General features: G+C 36.3%; 1 protein-coding gene across 1 annotated transcript in view; it reads left to right on the forward strand.

The window, feature by feature from the left end:
* The window catches only part of SHOC1 (shortage in chiasmata 1), a 74,103-nt gene that overhangs the window by 22,891 nt on the left and 37,182 nt on the right, over positions 1-14,030 (forward strand). The window contains exons 13-16 of the mRNA XM_072406784.1: positions 2,963-3,403; positions 4,350-4,478; positions 6,536-6,712; positions 12,495-12,602. Coding sequence (XP_072262885.1) covers positions 2,963-3,403; positions 4,350-4,478; positions 6,536-6,712; positions 12,495-12,602 — 855 coding nt within the window. The remainder of the gene's footprint in view (positions 1-2,962; positions 3,404-4,349; positions 4,479-6,535; positions 6,713-12,494; positions 12,603-14,030) is intronic.

Below are 14,030 nucleotides of genomic sequence, written 5' to 3' on the forward strand. Positions count from 1 at the left end.
ATACCCCTCTTCATAATTATAAATAAAACTTCTTTTTCCTTCCTGAACTTGGGCCAAAAAATTACAAATCTTTCTTTTGCACTGAAGAGTAATGTGTTACTTCTTTGGTGCCCACATTGCTTCTTGGTAAACCTAAATATTTCCCAATGGTATGATGTGGAATGACAAAAAGACTGGGCTGCAGCAGGCCTGAACTACAGTGGTGGATTACTAGTTGTAACATAGGGGTTATGTTAAGAGGAGCCACAGGGGATCACAGCAGACCCAAGTGGTTAAAAGGGGGGGGGGGGGGGGGGGGTTGAGATTTTTTTCTTTTTATAAAATGTTAATTCATGGGAGCAAGCTGAAAGAGATAGTTAGGGGTTTCAATTTGCCTAGAGATGACTTCTAAGGGGAGTCATCTATTGCAGTTCCTATTTTTCCATCATGACAGGTTACATTTTTTATATATTCAAAATATGCTAAACTGTGCAGTTGGTTTGTGTATATATTTATATATATATATATATATATATATATATATATATACACATACACACACATGCAAACCCTTGAGTGGGACATAAAGTCATATGACAGTATTATTTTTGGTTATAAAGTACAAACATAGGATGGATCTCACCTTTAAAACACAAAGGTGAGTTTTACAGCGTGCAACTGATTCATGCTTTAATATGCTTTTGTGAACCTTTTGTCCTCAATGTTCTCATGTGACTGTGTCATATTTACTTAGTCATGTCTTTCCTTGTGACTGTTTCTGAAAACAATTTAAAGTCTATTCCAATCATATTTAAATGTCATCTTGTATGCTTAAGGTAATATTTAAACTGGTAATCAATTTTAGTTCAAAGGGTCTGTGGCTTCATACCAACATATATTCATTTTACTTTAAAGTATCATTTTGTCTAAATTTGAAGACAAATGACTACACAAACCTCTGCACCTAGTAACAAAAAGTGTCCTAATGTTCCTCAAACCCACAATTTCAACTTTAGAGGGACATCATTAACAAAACTTCTGTATACCCTAAACAATAGAGGGCAGTACTCTTTCTTGCACAGCTAGGGGCTCTTTTTTTTAGTTTCTTTGCAGGCAGTTATTGATGGAATGTGATTTGTTTGTGAACTGTTTATCTATGGTACTGTAGTTTATTCTTCATGTAGTGTGCTGTGTAAGGCACACACATTTTTTATCTATGCATTTATGTGTTTAGTGGGTGCATTGCATGCATATTGTACATTTTCAGCATATTCCACGTGTTGGTATTGAACCCTATGTAATGTGTTTTGCTGAAAAGTGCACTAAAGCAGCAAGTATGATTTTTTCATGCACCACACTTGCAGATGAAACATGCAGATGAGAACAAGACATTTCTGATTCAAATACTCATACCTACTGATGTTATTATTAGCTCTGGTCTTCTTTTGCACACATTTGTCAGCAAACATTTCTAGCCTTTTAGTAGTTTGGAGTAAAAGTGATACCATCTATAGGCTGAATCAAGGTAATACAGATGCAAGTTTTTTTTATTAACTTGTAATGAGGCTGTTTGCAATTATTTGTTATTGTGTTTTTATGAACAACATATATGATTTTTTGTACTATTCATTCCTATATTATGCAGGTGAGCCAGAGTACTTCAAACATCCTATTCCAAACCCCTACTGATCCTGGTCAGCTGGTCAAAGTTGAAAATAGATTTTCTCACTGCCAGGCACATTTACCCACCACACCCAATGTTTGTATAGGGTTTAGGAGTCTGACTGGCAGAAATATTACATTTAGAGCAGTTGTAGGATGTACACAGTTCTTAGGCATGGGTAGACTTGACAGTGAGGTACTACTCCTCTACATCAGGTCTAAAAGCAAATATGACTGTGAGCTTTACCAAGTTATGAATGCAAGAAAAGTTCTGTTTGTTGATCCCCTGGCTAGCCGCTGAACACAAATTAGTAGTGTGAAGAAAGGTTTGAGACTGCCTGACCATAGGCCTAATGTTTATAAGAGAGCAGGTGGAGAAAATACTCATAGCATAATTCTTCTGAAAACAATGCCTTGGTGTTTTTTATAATAATATTTTTTACATTACAGTGCCACAGGGCAGCTAGTTATTTCTGCTCCATAAAAGCACACATTTATATGTAAACTTTGGCAGCATATCAGCTGGCTATGATTCAGTAGTGTTTTTTAGTAATTAACCTTTAACCAGTTTGGCCAGTCCAGACTTTTCAGCTATACTTATTTCAGCTGAATAGAGCAAACTATTATAGAATACATTTAGTGGAGCTCATGATTTATTTTTATTTTCTATCCGCCTCCTGTTAGGGAGATTGACTCCCACGTACTATAGACACAAAGTGCTTTAACAGCTTTTATTAAAACGAAAAAGAAGCATAGGGGAAATCTTCAAATGGGGACACCTATTTCAGAGACAAAAGTTATATAGAGATTCTTTTCTCACATATTGACATACACACACACCAAAAAAAAAAAAAAACCCTAACTATTGTATCAAAAAAAGAAAATAATTGGCTCACCTCCATAGCTATAAAGAAATAAATACATTTCTTTGGTAATTATTTCTATTATTGGGTTACTGTAAGTGAGTCATTAGGAACAATGGGCCTGATTTATTAAAGTTCTCCAAGGCTAGAGAGCATACACTTTCATCAGTGAACCTAGGTGATTCAGCAAGCCAGCAAAAGAAATGGTCTAGGACTGAAAACATTTGCTAAAAAAATAGTAAATGACTTTTAGGAAATCCATTCCAGGTTCACTGATGAAAGTCTATCCTCTCTAGCCCTGGAGAGCTTTAATAAATCAGGCCCATAGTTTCCATTTGATGTTGAATCCACTATACTGTATATATTTACATGAGTTACTACTATAATATTGTTATTGATAAGTGCCCTATAGTAAGATAATCATATGTGAATTACTTTCTATAATGTTCATGTTTTAGGAATATTAGAAGAAAATAATACATGTTTCCAGCAGGAAGACAACTTTCTGAAAACTGGCACACGGGTTAAAGCTCATAGTTCTTCTCCACCTCAGATAATTGTGCCATGCCCTCCTATACACACACAGGGCAATGTTACTCTTTCCATTGACTCTTGTGGGGCAGATAATACTATAATTTCCTATAATGAAGATTGTCAGCTGGATAAATCACCATCTTTTCCAAAAGGTCATAATGTAAAGCAGAGTGCACCATCTACTTCTCACACACTGTCACTTGGAGATTTTTCAGAAGAACATAAGTGGCAAGATATTGGCATTAAAGGACCTGGTGTACTGGAAAATGATGATGTTGATCCTCTTGCCAGCTTTATAATCCTTAGAACTAAAAGATCATTAGATCAATATGAAGAGAAACATACAGACACTTATCCTGAGCAAGGTAAATACATGTTCATATTTTGCTTTGAGCCATTATACAGTGTCTCATACAAAACTGAATATGACATTGGGGTTTTTATTTGCACTGACACTGCCTGCCTCCTAATGTTTCTGACAATATACCTACTGATATGTGCATAATGTTTATATATTTATATTTAGTTTTTTTCAGCACTTAGCAGTGCTGGGGAAAGGTGCTGAAAAGCTGTTTTGGTTCACAGTATGAAATCTTAATGTGAGTTATAAGGCCATTGCATTAAAGACTATTACAAAGTCTTGCTCTGAACAAACTTCAAGATACCAGGCTAAAGTTGTTAGACTGCAATGATCTGTTATAATGAATAATGATAGGTATAATGTATCCTTGAATATGATGATAGTTATCTAATCTGTGAGATGTGCCATTTTTCTGACCCAGGAATGATAATAGGTAGTGCAGAAATAACCCATCACACTTTGCTGTTTTTGTTCTTTAAAAAATATTGCTGTACTAAAAGCCATTGCATTTTTAACATAGCAAAAATAAATGCTAATATAGCCAAAACAAACTTTTAGGTTTTAAGTTTTATTAAGGGAAAAAATAAATATGTCCTGATCAATTACATACAGATCCTATGTTGCAATTAGGATACCTAATTTACAGCATACCGTTAGGTATGATTTACGGGAAGCTTTGCATTAATGCAGTTAACAGAAGAAGATTTCTGTGGAACATTAATCTAAAGCTAAGACCTGTGTACCTGTGTGAACATGGTACACCTGTTACCAAAGATGGATAGAATGGACTGTAGGAAATTGTGTATAATGCTCTTACTGATTTAAATAGCAGAATTAAATCTTAATAATATGTATTTTATTTAAATTGTTATCTTTAATTTTTCTTTCCTGAATGTTGCTTTTCATGTTGTTAACTTTTTTAACTGTGTGAATGTATTTCTGCTGTAAAGTCAGTGATGCAGAAAACCGACAAACACAACAGATTGGAAGCCATGATTTATCCTCTGACGCAGTTAGTCACCAAGAGTTTACAGAAGGTCCTAAACACCAGGCAATAACTGTTCCTTTTACAGCTTCAGGTATTATGCTACACATGTTATTGGATATTTTAAAGTACAGAGACACTAACTTTATTAAATATGCAGAATTATTACCACTAAGTCGAATATTTATTTATTTAACATTTACATGTAAAAGAGCTGCTTATAACACATACAGTTTTTGCTGTATAATATAATGAACCAACACACTTGTAAAACAAATAAGATGTTAGATTTTTGAATACCTTTTCTGGATATTCTATTTCTCTGGATTATCTGCCATCTTAGGTAAAAAGGGGCAAAAAATGCAATTTGGTAGAGTCTGTTCATATGATTACTATGCATGATATAAAACAGTGTGACATATACGTATCCACACTATACTACCTTCATAACCTTCATACAATAACCATGAAAACATGCAATGAAGATGAAATCAGTGTTACTAAACAGACACTAAAATCCACTAAAAAAAATTCAAGTTTTGATAAACAAATTGAAATCTATAATAGTTGCAGAAATAAAAGCCTTAAACAGTGTCATTACCACTAGCTGCAGTCCATCACGGAACAGTTGAATTAGCATTTGGTGGTAAAATGTCATTGTCATCCTGAGATGAAAACAGAATTATATCAATGGTTCTTTTAAATGGCTTAGGTAAATTTTTCATTTTCAAAGCGTATGTGAGGACATATGATTATCTTTATTTATGATGACCAGGACTAAACACAATTTTACAAATGCTTATTTTTAACATTTAAAATATTGCCTAAGAATATTTTGTATTTTCATAGGTAACCAATTTGAAAATTGATAAATGTTATAAAGCAAATAAAAAGCACCTTATTGTGTGCATTACTTTAGGGTTTATTTCACACATTGGTGTGAAGTAATATTATAAATTCTGAAATACAAGTACCAAACGTTAGTTTAAAAAATGTGTGGATTGAGTTTTTAGACCACTGTGCTGCATTAGGCAGGATTTGATTAAACAAGATGCCTTAATATAGGCAATATCCCTGCATGGGCCCATAGCATGGGAATGCAGGAACTTTCCCACAACACTTAGAAATAAGTGGGACCTTGGAGTCTGTTCACCCCTATCCATGTAGTAAAACACATTTGTTTCTGTTATGTTTGTTTTAAGGCAGTTAATTTGCTTAGAATAGGCTATGTAATAGTCTGAAACACATAAGGAAAACACAAGGTATAAAACAGTGAATTTAACATTCATCACTTATACTTAGGTGGTGAATGTTTCAGTTCCATGTGCTTCTACATGGTAGTGATCCTTTCACCAGAGAATGTTTGCAAATGTCAGGTTCACTGCTTTATAAATAGACCCCAAGATGTATTTACACAGTGTATCACAGAACACCATGCATTTACATTTGAAACATTATTTGTAGCTGCACTGCATATGTGTGCTTCTTTATATGCATATGTATATTGCGGTTACATTTTAGGCAGTGCAGTCAACCACAGCACTTAGTTCTTCATATCTGTTGGCTAATAGTCACATGTGTGACTTACTGTATGCGTGTGGAAGTGTTATTTAAAACAGTGGTCACCAACCTTTTCGGGCCTACTGACCACTAAACTTACAGGCTCTTACTGCACATGCGCAGGGGAGCCGTGTGTCACTCAAAGAGGAAGAACCTTCCCCCATAGTGATGTCATGATGCCAGAACCCACCCAGGTCTGAGCCTGCGATAGGAGAGTCTCTGGACACAACCCGCCCATCGCCTTAAGCCTGCGATCCGTATGGGAGACATGGTCCACGGTTCTGGCGGGCTGCGGACCACCAAAATTTTCTCACAAACCACTGGTTGGCGAACCCTGATTTAAAATGAATGCAACAGAGACATACTGCATATGATGATTTGTGAATCTATGAAACTTCTTTTATAAACCAGTTTATAAAAAATTGTGCAATGGATAATGAATAAAATCTACAGCATTTTGAGGTTTTATTTAAAAAAAAGGAAGAATATTATTTGTAGCATAACATAAAATGGAAACACCACATTGATTTTTTTAGCTTTAAAATGTGCTTTATCATATTTTGTTTGCATTTCTGTTGTTTCTGTAAACAGAAAGCCAGTGTCAAGCTTATCGAGTCCTTCATGCAGCAGCAGTTCCCGTTCTAAACAAACTCACAGTCCTTGGGGTGTCTGCATGTGCTGAGTGGAAGTTTGCTACAGTTTGCTTTGACTCTACTCGCTTCCTATTATGTCAGCAAGAAAGAAATGTCACCAACAGATGCAAAACAGGTTTGTTTATGATTGTTAGTAAAAGCAAATTTTTTTTTTGCATGTCTACGCAGGGTCTTCTCCTCCTCCTGTGTCACTGTCTGTATCTGTCTGTCATTTGCAACCTCTATTTAATGCACAGCACTGCGTAATATGTTGGTGCTATATACATCCTGGTAAATAATTATAATAATAATAATTTTTAAAGGGAGCCAGGAACTGATTTTACTGCTACTTGGTGCGTATGGAGATATTTTCTTTCACTGTTACTTTGACAACAGTTCACTAGCCCTGAAATAAGGGGAAAACAGCAAATGTCAAACATCGCAAAAATGCCAGGTTTAGGAATAATAGCCTAGGTGTGGTTTGTGAAGTTTCTGACCCCCCCGCCCGCCCCCCCTTCCGGAACATCGTCTTTGGACACCTGAATACAGGAATTTTCTCTTTAATGGGTGCCAGTGTTTGTGGACTGACTCCCAGTGTTCCTGCATGTGGGTATTTCAAAACTTTTACAGCCAGCCAGATTGGACTTGGTGTGTGTCAACATGTCACCATAGTCCTGTGATCTGCAAGCAAGTAATCAGGAAAGTAATGGTGAGATATTCAGAGGTTGCCTTGTTAGGACTGCTGCGGTGGGGACTGCCATACCCAGACCACCATAGCTGCATGGTGCTGTATTACCCATGCATAAGCTTAGTAGTTTTTACTCCACTGCACTGACCCAACTGGCCTCACAAATCTTTATACAGGCTTGATAGAGACCCTGTACTCACTGGGCTTTAGGACTCATATGCTGCAGATCCCAATGAGGTTGACAATGTTTTATAGTTGATTGGCCTTCCCCTTTCTTTTCTCTTATCATGTGACTTTATCTTTCTTACAAATTCCTTCTTTCCTCTTGTTTGTTCTCTTTTTTTACTTCTTGTGCCCAACCCTTCTCTTCTCTTGTTTGTCTGTGGATTGTCTCTTTCCTATTTTTTTACTTTTATTTTCTTATGGAAAGTTAAATTGAAAGTTTTGCAGAGAAAGTGTAGACTATCTAGAGTTTACAAGAAAGCTAATTAACAGAGTCTTAGCAGACTTATTTAGATGTCTACTTTCGTCATTCGTAGCCACTGGTGGTGGGGGATGAGAAGAAGTGGCCCTACTCTCTACCCTTCCCAAGTTCTGCCATCTCTACCATGCCTGCACTGTTCTCCTTCTCTTTTACTTTTACTCATAAGTAGGACTAAGGTACGTGGCTGCTTAGAGTCATTTGCTGGAATAGAAACTTTGAAAGCCTTTAGGAAGTTTTCTCTATTTCTAATATGACCAGTTAGTCTCATCACTATTGTAAAAATTTGGCCGCACTAATGTTAGGTGACTTGGTATTTTTTTGCCTTTTGCTCTGTTTCTACCCTAATGTATGCTACTTGTACTTAATATGCTCTTTGCCATGGCCATTTTCTTCTTAAAATACATTAGGAAATGGAATAAAAAATGACGGGTTCGAGCACTCTTGTATTCTGCTACCTGTCTGGTGTAACCGTTGTCTGAGTCAGTAAATAAGGGTAAATGTTTCCAAAAGAGCCCCTGATAACATTAAAAACCTAGGATGAATTTGCCAATTAGAATTTAAAAAAAAATAGTTTGGTTATCTTATGTCTATGAACTACTAATTACCACTTATGATAATTCTATCTCACAAGTCAAAATCACCAAGCCCACTCCAGCATGGCTCCACTATATATATTTACTCTTTATGTAATACTTTTATATTTTGTAGCTTTCTATTTTAACACAGTTTAGTTTAGTTGAGAGGATTTTTAAGTTGCGGATTCTCAGACGAGCTATTTATAAATAGACTAAAAATGTTTGCACATAGCGATCAGCCACATTTTTTTTATTTAAATAACACTTTAGAACAATTTAACACTGTATAAATACTAAATTTAAGTTTACCTGAGGACCAGTATATCTAGCATTCAATCCCTAATTTCTCTTTTCTACACTAACCAGAAAAACAAATGTTGGGTGATGAATCTTGCACATTTAAAATACCTCCTTTCCTAGGTTTTTTGACAAATGTGCACAGTGACAAATATTCTAAAGGACAGCCTTTTTCTTGGGTGACCATGAAATAACAGACATGAATAATTGTAATGGGAACCTGCCTGGTTTTAACACTTTTATACATGAGGCCATTCTAATGTAAACTGTACCTGTAGCCAAATTTTTATTTTATGTTTGGGCAAAGTAGAAAAGGTTTAGAACCCCTGCCAGTATTGTATTGCTGGTGAACAATATTTAAGGGAAAATCTTCTAATGTGGAGACATTTTTCAGTAACAACTGTTTAAGACAATATTTTCCATTACTTTATGATACATTACTATATTAAGATTTACTTCCTGAGAGAGGACATGAGGTAAATCTCCCTAACAGAAAAAACACTGGCAGGTATTGTTACCTTTTACCCTAAAATGTTTTGACTTTAAATACACATTATTGATATTGCTCTATTGATTTTAAAATATAGGAAAAAAAAAGAAAGAAAATTTAGGAAAATAACAATTGTATTTAGTAATAGCTGAATTGATTTTATGTGATTCACTGGTGACACTTGGTCCAGGGACAGCTGCCTAGGTAGAAGATTTATTTCAGCTTCAATTTTCATCTCTGAGAAAGGAAGTGAATAGAATTTTTCCTAATGCTACACAAACTGCAATAGGTAAACTGTCGGGGTTTTAACTTTTCCCTCAACCTTTGTATTTCAATATTTTTATTAAGATTTTAAGTTTTTTACAAACAGAGATAATACAATTGTAACAAGATTCGAGCAGACAACATAAACGTTTTACATAGGCTCAGACAAAACATATAGCATGTATTGCTAACAATGTCCAAACAATATTATTCAGTACATCCAGGTATACATTAAATGTAACACAAACTTGTAACAGATAAATATATACCAGGGAAATTTTAAGCCATTTGTAAACCGTGTTTGAACAGCATGTGAAACAAACTCGTGTCCTGTCTATGCAACCGGGCAAAGAGAAAAAAAAAGGAAAGAGAAGAAAAAAAAAAGCCGAAAAAGGAAAACAAACCAACATAAAAAAAAGGAAAAACCACACCGGGGGGGCGGAAAGGTAGAGGAAGTTTAAAAGGCGAACTTGACTAATTCACTATACCCAAAAGTAAATTAACATAGGCCCTTGGCTATATACTATGAAACGGGATCCAAGGCTCCCATTTATCTTCAAATTTATTCAAAGAGTTTTTTAGGGTATGAGTTAGTCTATCATTGACCATAATCCAATTCAATTTGGTGAAAATGGGATCGAGAGATAACGAGGGTGACCGCCAAGATTTAGCCAGCGAAATTCTGCCTGCCAGTAAGACCAATCTAATCAGTTTCATCGTGGGTCTAGGAAGGGACACCGCAAGTTTGCTAAACAGGGTGGCTTCCACAGAACTACGGTTCTCCTGCTATATAATTCTGGAAATCAAGCTAAATACCTTGTCCCAAAATGCCCTGGCAATTGGACATGACCACCAGATATGTAGCATTGATCCTCTAGAGTCACAGCCTCGGAAACATAAGGGAGAGGCTGACGGGAACATTTTTGCTAGTCTAGCCGGGGTGAGATACCATCTGAGTGCTCTTTTTTAGTTGGCTTCCACCACAGCAGAGTTCAGAGAGACCTTGGAAAGGGAGTATACCATATCCCACCATTCTTCCAAATCCCATGTGGTACCCAGTTCAGATTCCCACTCTAGCATATACTGCAGTTTGCTAGCCAGGGCAACTAAGGCTGAGTAAATCACAGAAATTTGCCCTTTGGTGGATGCTATGGATGAGCATGTGCTTTCGAATGTAGAGCGCAGAGCTCATGGGCCTCGGGGCCTCTCCAATTATCATGTTGATAAATGAATGCAATTGTCTGTAGCAGAAATCTTCTGTTGGGGGAATTTCAAATTTACTGGTCAAATAGTCCCATGAGAACACTGCGCAAACATCTATCAGGTCTTTCACCCATCTAAAACCCTTGGAAATCCACCATGTGAAGTGTGCTGGACATTGGCCCGGCGGGAAATCCAGGTTATTCCAGAAAGGGGTTAGAGGTTTATGATATGAGGTTAGTTTTGGGTGATACCTGAATTTATCCCATATCTGAATGGAGTGAGATAGAGCCGGGCATTTCATAATTCCTCTCGTAGTTTTTCTGCGCCACATAAGAGATTCTATGGAGCCCAAAAAACCATCCTGGTTCTCTATCCCAACGAGACTTGTGCCAGTTGTGCTGCCACATAACAGTATTTCAGGTGTCGAACCCTTAAGCCCCCCATGCGCTTAGGGGCAAAAAAGGTATTTTTACGAATTCTGGCCTTTTTCCCTGCCCAGATGAATCTCAGTACTCTAGACTGGAGGAGTTCAAGCTCCTTCATGGGGACCTGAATCGGGAGAGTTCGAAATATAACAGGAAAAACAATGGTTTTTCGAACATATTTGAACCCTAACAATTTGTACTATTCTAATGCCTTTTATATATATGTCATGCATTAAACTCTAAAACTGCCATCCAATGTCATTATTTGTGGATTGGTAGACAAAGTATCATTTTCTAGATAAGAGAATCCAGAAAGTAAGTATATGGTTCAGAAACAAGTTTACCTTTTAAGGTATAAAAACAAAATGTAATATTACATTTGTAATTTCAGTAGAACGCCAGATGGCTTTACTTCCCTTATATTCTACTGACCTCTTGTGGAAATGTCTAGAACTGTGCTTTTAACAGATCTCTGTACATGGATCACATAAACTATAAAGTATTTTTGTTTTTCAAATTACTAACATCAGCATAATGGTAACACTTAAAATGAATCAGTAGTATCTGCAAACATGATTACAGACAAGGTCTATAAGCTTGAATGAACCTGTACCTTTATGAAATTCTCATACCTTTGTCTTCTCTGAAGTATACCAAAAAGCAGTATAACTACCTCAAAAACACCCTCCCACAGTAAATAGGAATGGTGGGTGGGATGGCAGGCAATTACTAAATAATTAGTAAAGTATGCATTCAGGCGCCATAGGTGATCTTGGCTAAAAGCACTGTGACATATGTTTTATATATTGATGGACAATGGAAAATCCATTACAATGTACAATAAAAACAAGCTGGCATGAAAATCACAGCTTATTTTCAAATGCACCAATAGCAAAGTTGTCAGTGCAGACCCCAGCAGTGTCAGGTAAAGGAGCCCAGGTGGGGGTACGCACTGGCCAGAGCCGCAGACCATGTCCCCCGTATAGAAACAACCCGCCCACTCTCCAATGGCAGGCTCAGGGAAGTGGGTGGGTTATGTCTCTGGACACAACCCACCTACTCTCCCTTCGCAGGCGCAGACCTGCGATGAAAGAGTGGGTGGGTTCTGGTATCATGACGTCACTCTGGAGTACGTTTCTTCCCCTTTGAGTGACACAGGGCTCCCCACGCATGCGCGGTCCGGAGTCCATGGATTTAGCGGTCCATGAGGTTCAAAAGGTTGGCGACCACTGGTTTAGAAAGTTGTGTTTTATGTATGGCAAAGTCATGTTGATGTGCTGAATTTGTGGTTGCTGCGCCTACATTTTAAAATATAATCACACATTTAAGTCTTTGCCAAATACTTGTAAAACATGTTAACAACATTCTCTGGTGCACATAAACCCATAGGTGAACAATCTTGAATGTTTAAAGTAACTTGTCATTATTTAAGGATCTTTGACTAATTACAATTACATACAGCTTTGGTAATGTATATTTTCATATTTTCCAGGACAGAAAAAGAACAAAGACATTATAATATTCAAGAATGCATCTTTTCTACACATACTGGTGACACTCAGAGATCTTATACTGATGTGTACCTTAGATGCAGCACTAGGTATCTGAAATTTATTTTGGTGTTTTATTAGTGTATTTATATGAAATTTGTAGTTTCCAGTTAAAATCATGTTGTGAAATTTTAAACAAAGTCATTGAAAAAGTACATTTAATTGGCTTTTGAAGGTTACATTTGTCAGGTGGGACTTGAAGAGGTGTATTTTGTGCTCAGCCCACATCATTCTCTTCAACAATAGTCACTCACATTCTTCACAGAACTTTTTACAAGCTTCACAGTGAGAAACAGTTCAACTGTACAAAATTCACATCATATACTCTACAGTTACTGATCCAACACTGCTTCCTCCTACGGTTTTTAAACGGGCACACATTGTCACTTTGTATACCCCTTATATACAGGTACTCATACCTTTTGATTTTACTCTATACACTTGATTGTAATCTCATGCTTTATCTCCTATTTTGTCTAGGTTTTGCTGTATATTTTTACAGGACAATTTTATTTAGTTAGGTTAGGTCAGTTAGGATGTTTATTGTATTTGCATTACAATTACTGCTAACTAAATTCTTGTACGTATGAAGCTGATACCCATAGTATGTAAAGACTTTATGGCAGCTTAGAAACCCAATTTTTATGATTCTTTAGACAAAACAATAAGCAAAACATGCAACATTTATATGTATTGTTCCCCAGAATACTTCACAAATTAATCTTAATAATTTGTTATAATAAGATTAAACATTCTTTTAGGGGTTAATTTATAAAGCAGTGAATCTGACATTCACTGAAACATTCCATAATGGGGAATCTTCCAGGCCTATATGTTTTAATTGCAGTAATTAATTCCCTACCTGGGAATATTTAATATGACTGAATATTTTATATAATTGAATATGACTTTCCATTCACTTTATAAATAGACACGTATATGAATGTATTTGGCAAACTAATGTATACGCAAACTAATATGTGCATTCTCAGTTTTTTCATCCACTCCACTAACCTATTAGGTGTTTAGTATTAATATAAACATAATAGTATTTAAAACGCACACTGCAACAGAAAACATTATGAATATGCTGAAGTCATCAGAGATACATTAATGTTCACATTTTACTGTATAACCTCTGCAACGTTTTGCTTACAACAGTAGCTGGGGTATTGTGCAGAACCAATTTTCCCTAGAATTTTACCAAAATTATGGCATCCCATAAATCTTTGGTCTGCTACAGGCAAGATGCTGAAATACACTATAGGAACAGACTTGGGCTAGGGGGATACTACAAAGTTCTGTTTTAATATGCCCAGCGGTGGTGGAGGCAGCAATGCTCAATGGTAATGACGAAGTAGCATAGATGTAGGAGCTAGATTCTTCCCTGTACTGTACAAAACAGACATTTTGGCAGGACTGAGTTTAGGAATGGGTATGTTTAAGTTGTAGAACTATAAAAACCTAGCACCCACGAA

Source organism: Pyxicephalus adspersus, chromosome 3 (genome assembly GCF_032062135.1).
Source record: "Pyxicephalus adspersus chromosome 3, UCB_Pads_2.0, whole genome shotgun sequence".
NCBI classification, from domain to species: Eukaryota; Metazoa; Chordata; class Amphibia; order Anura; family Pyxicephalidae; genus Pyxicephalus; species Pyxicephalus adspersus.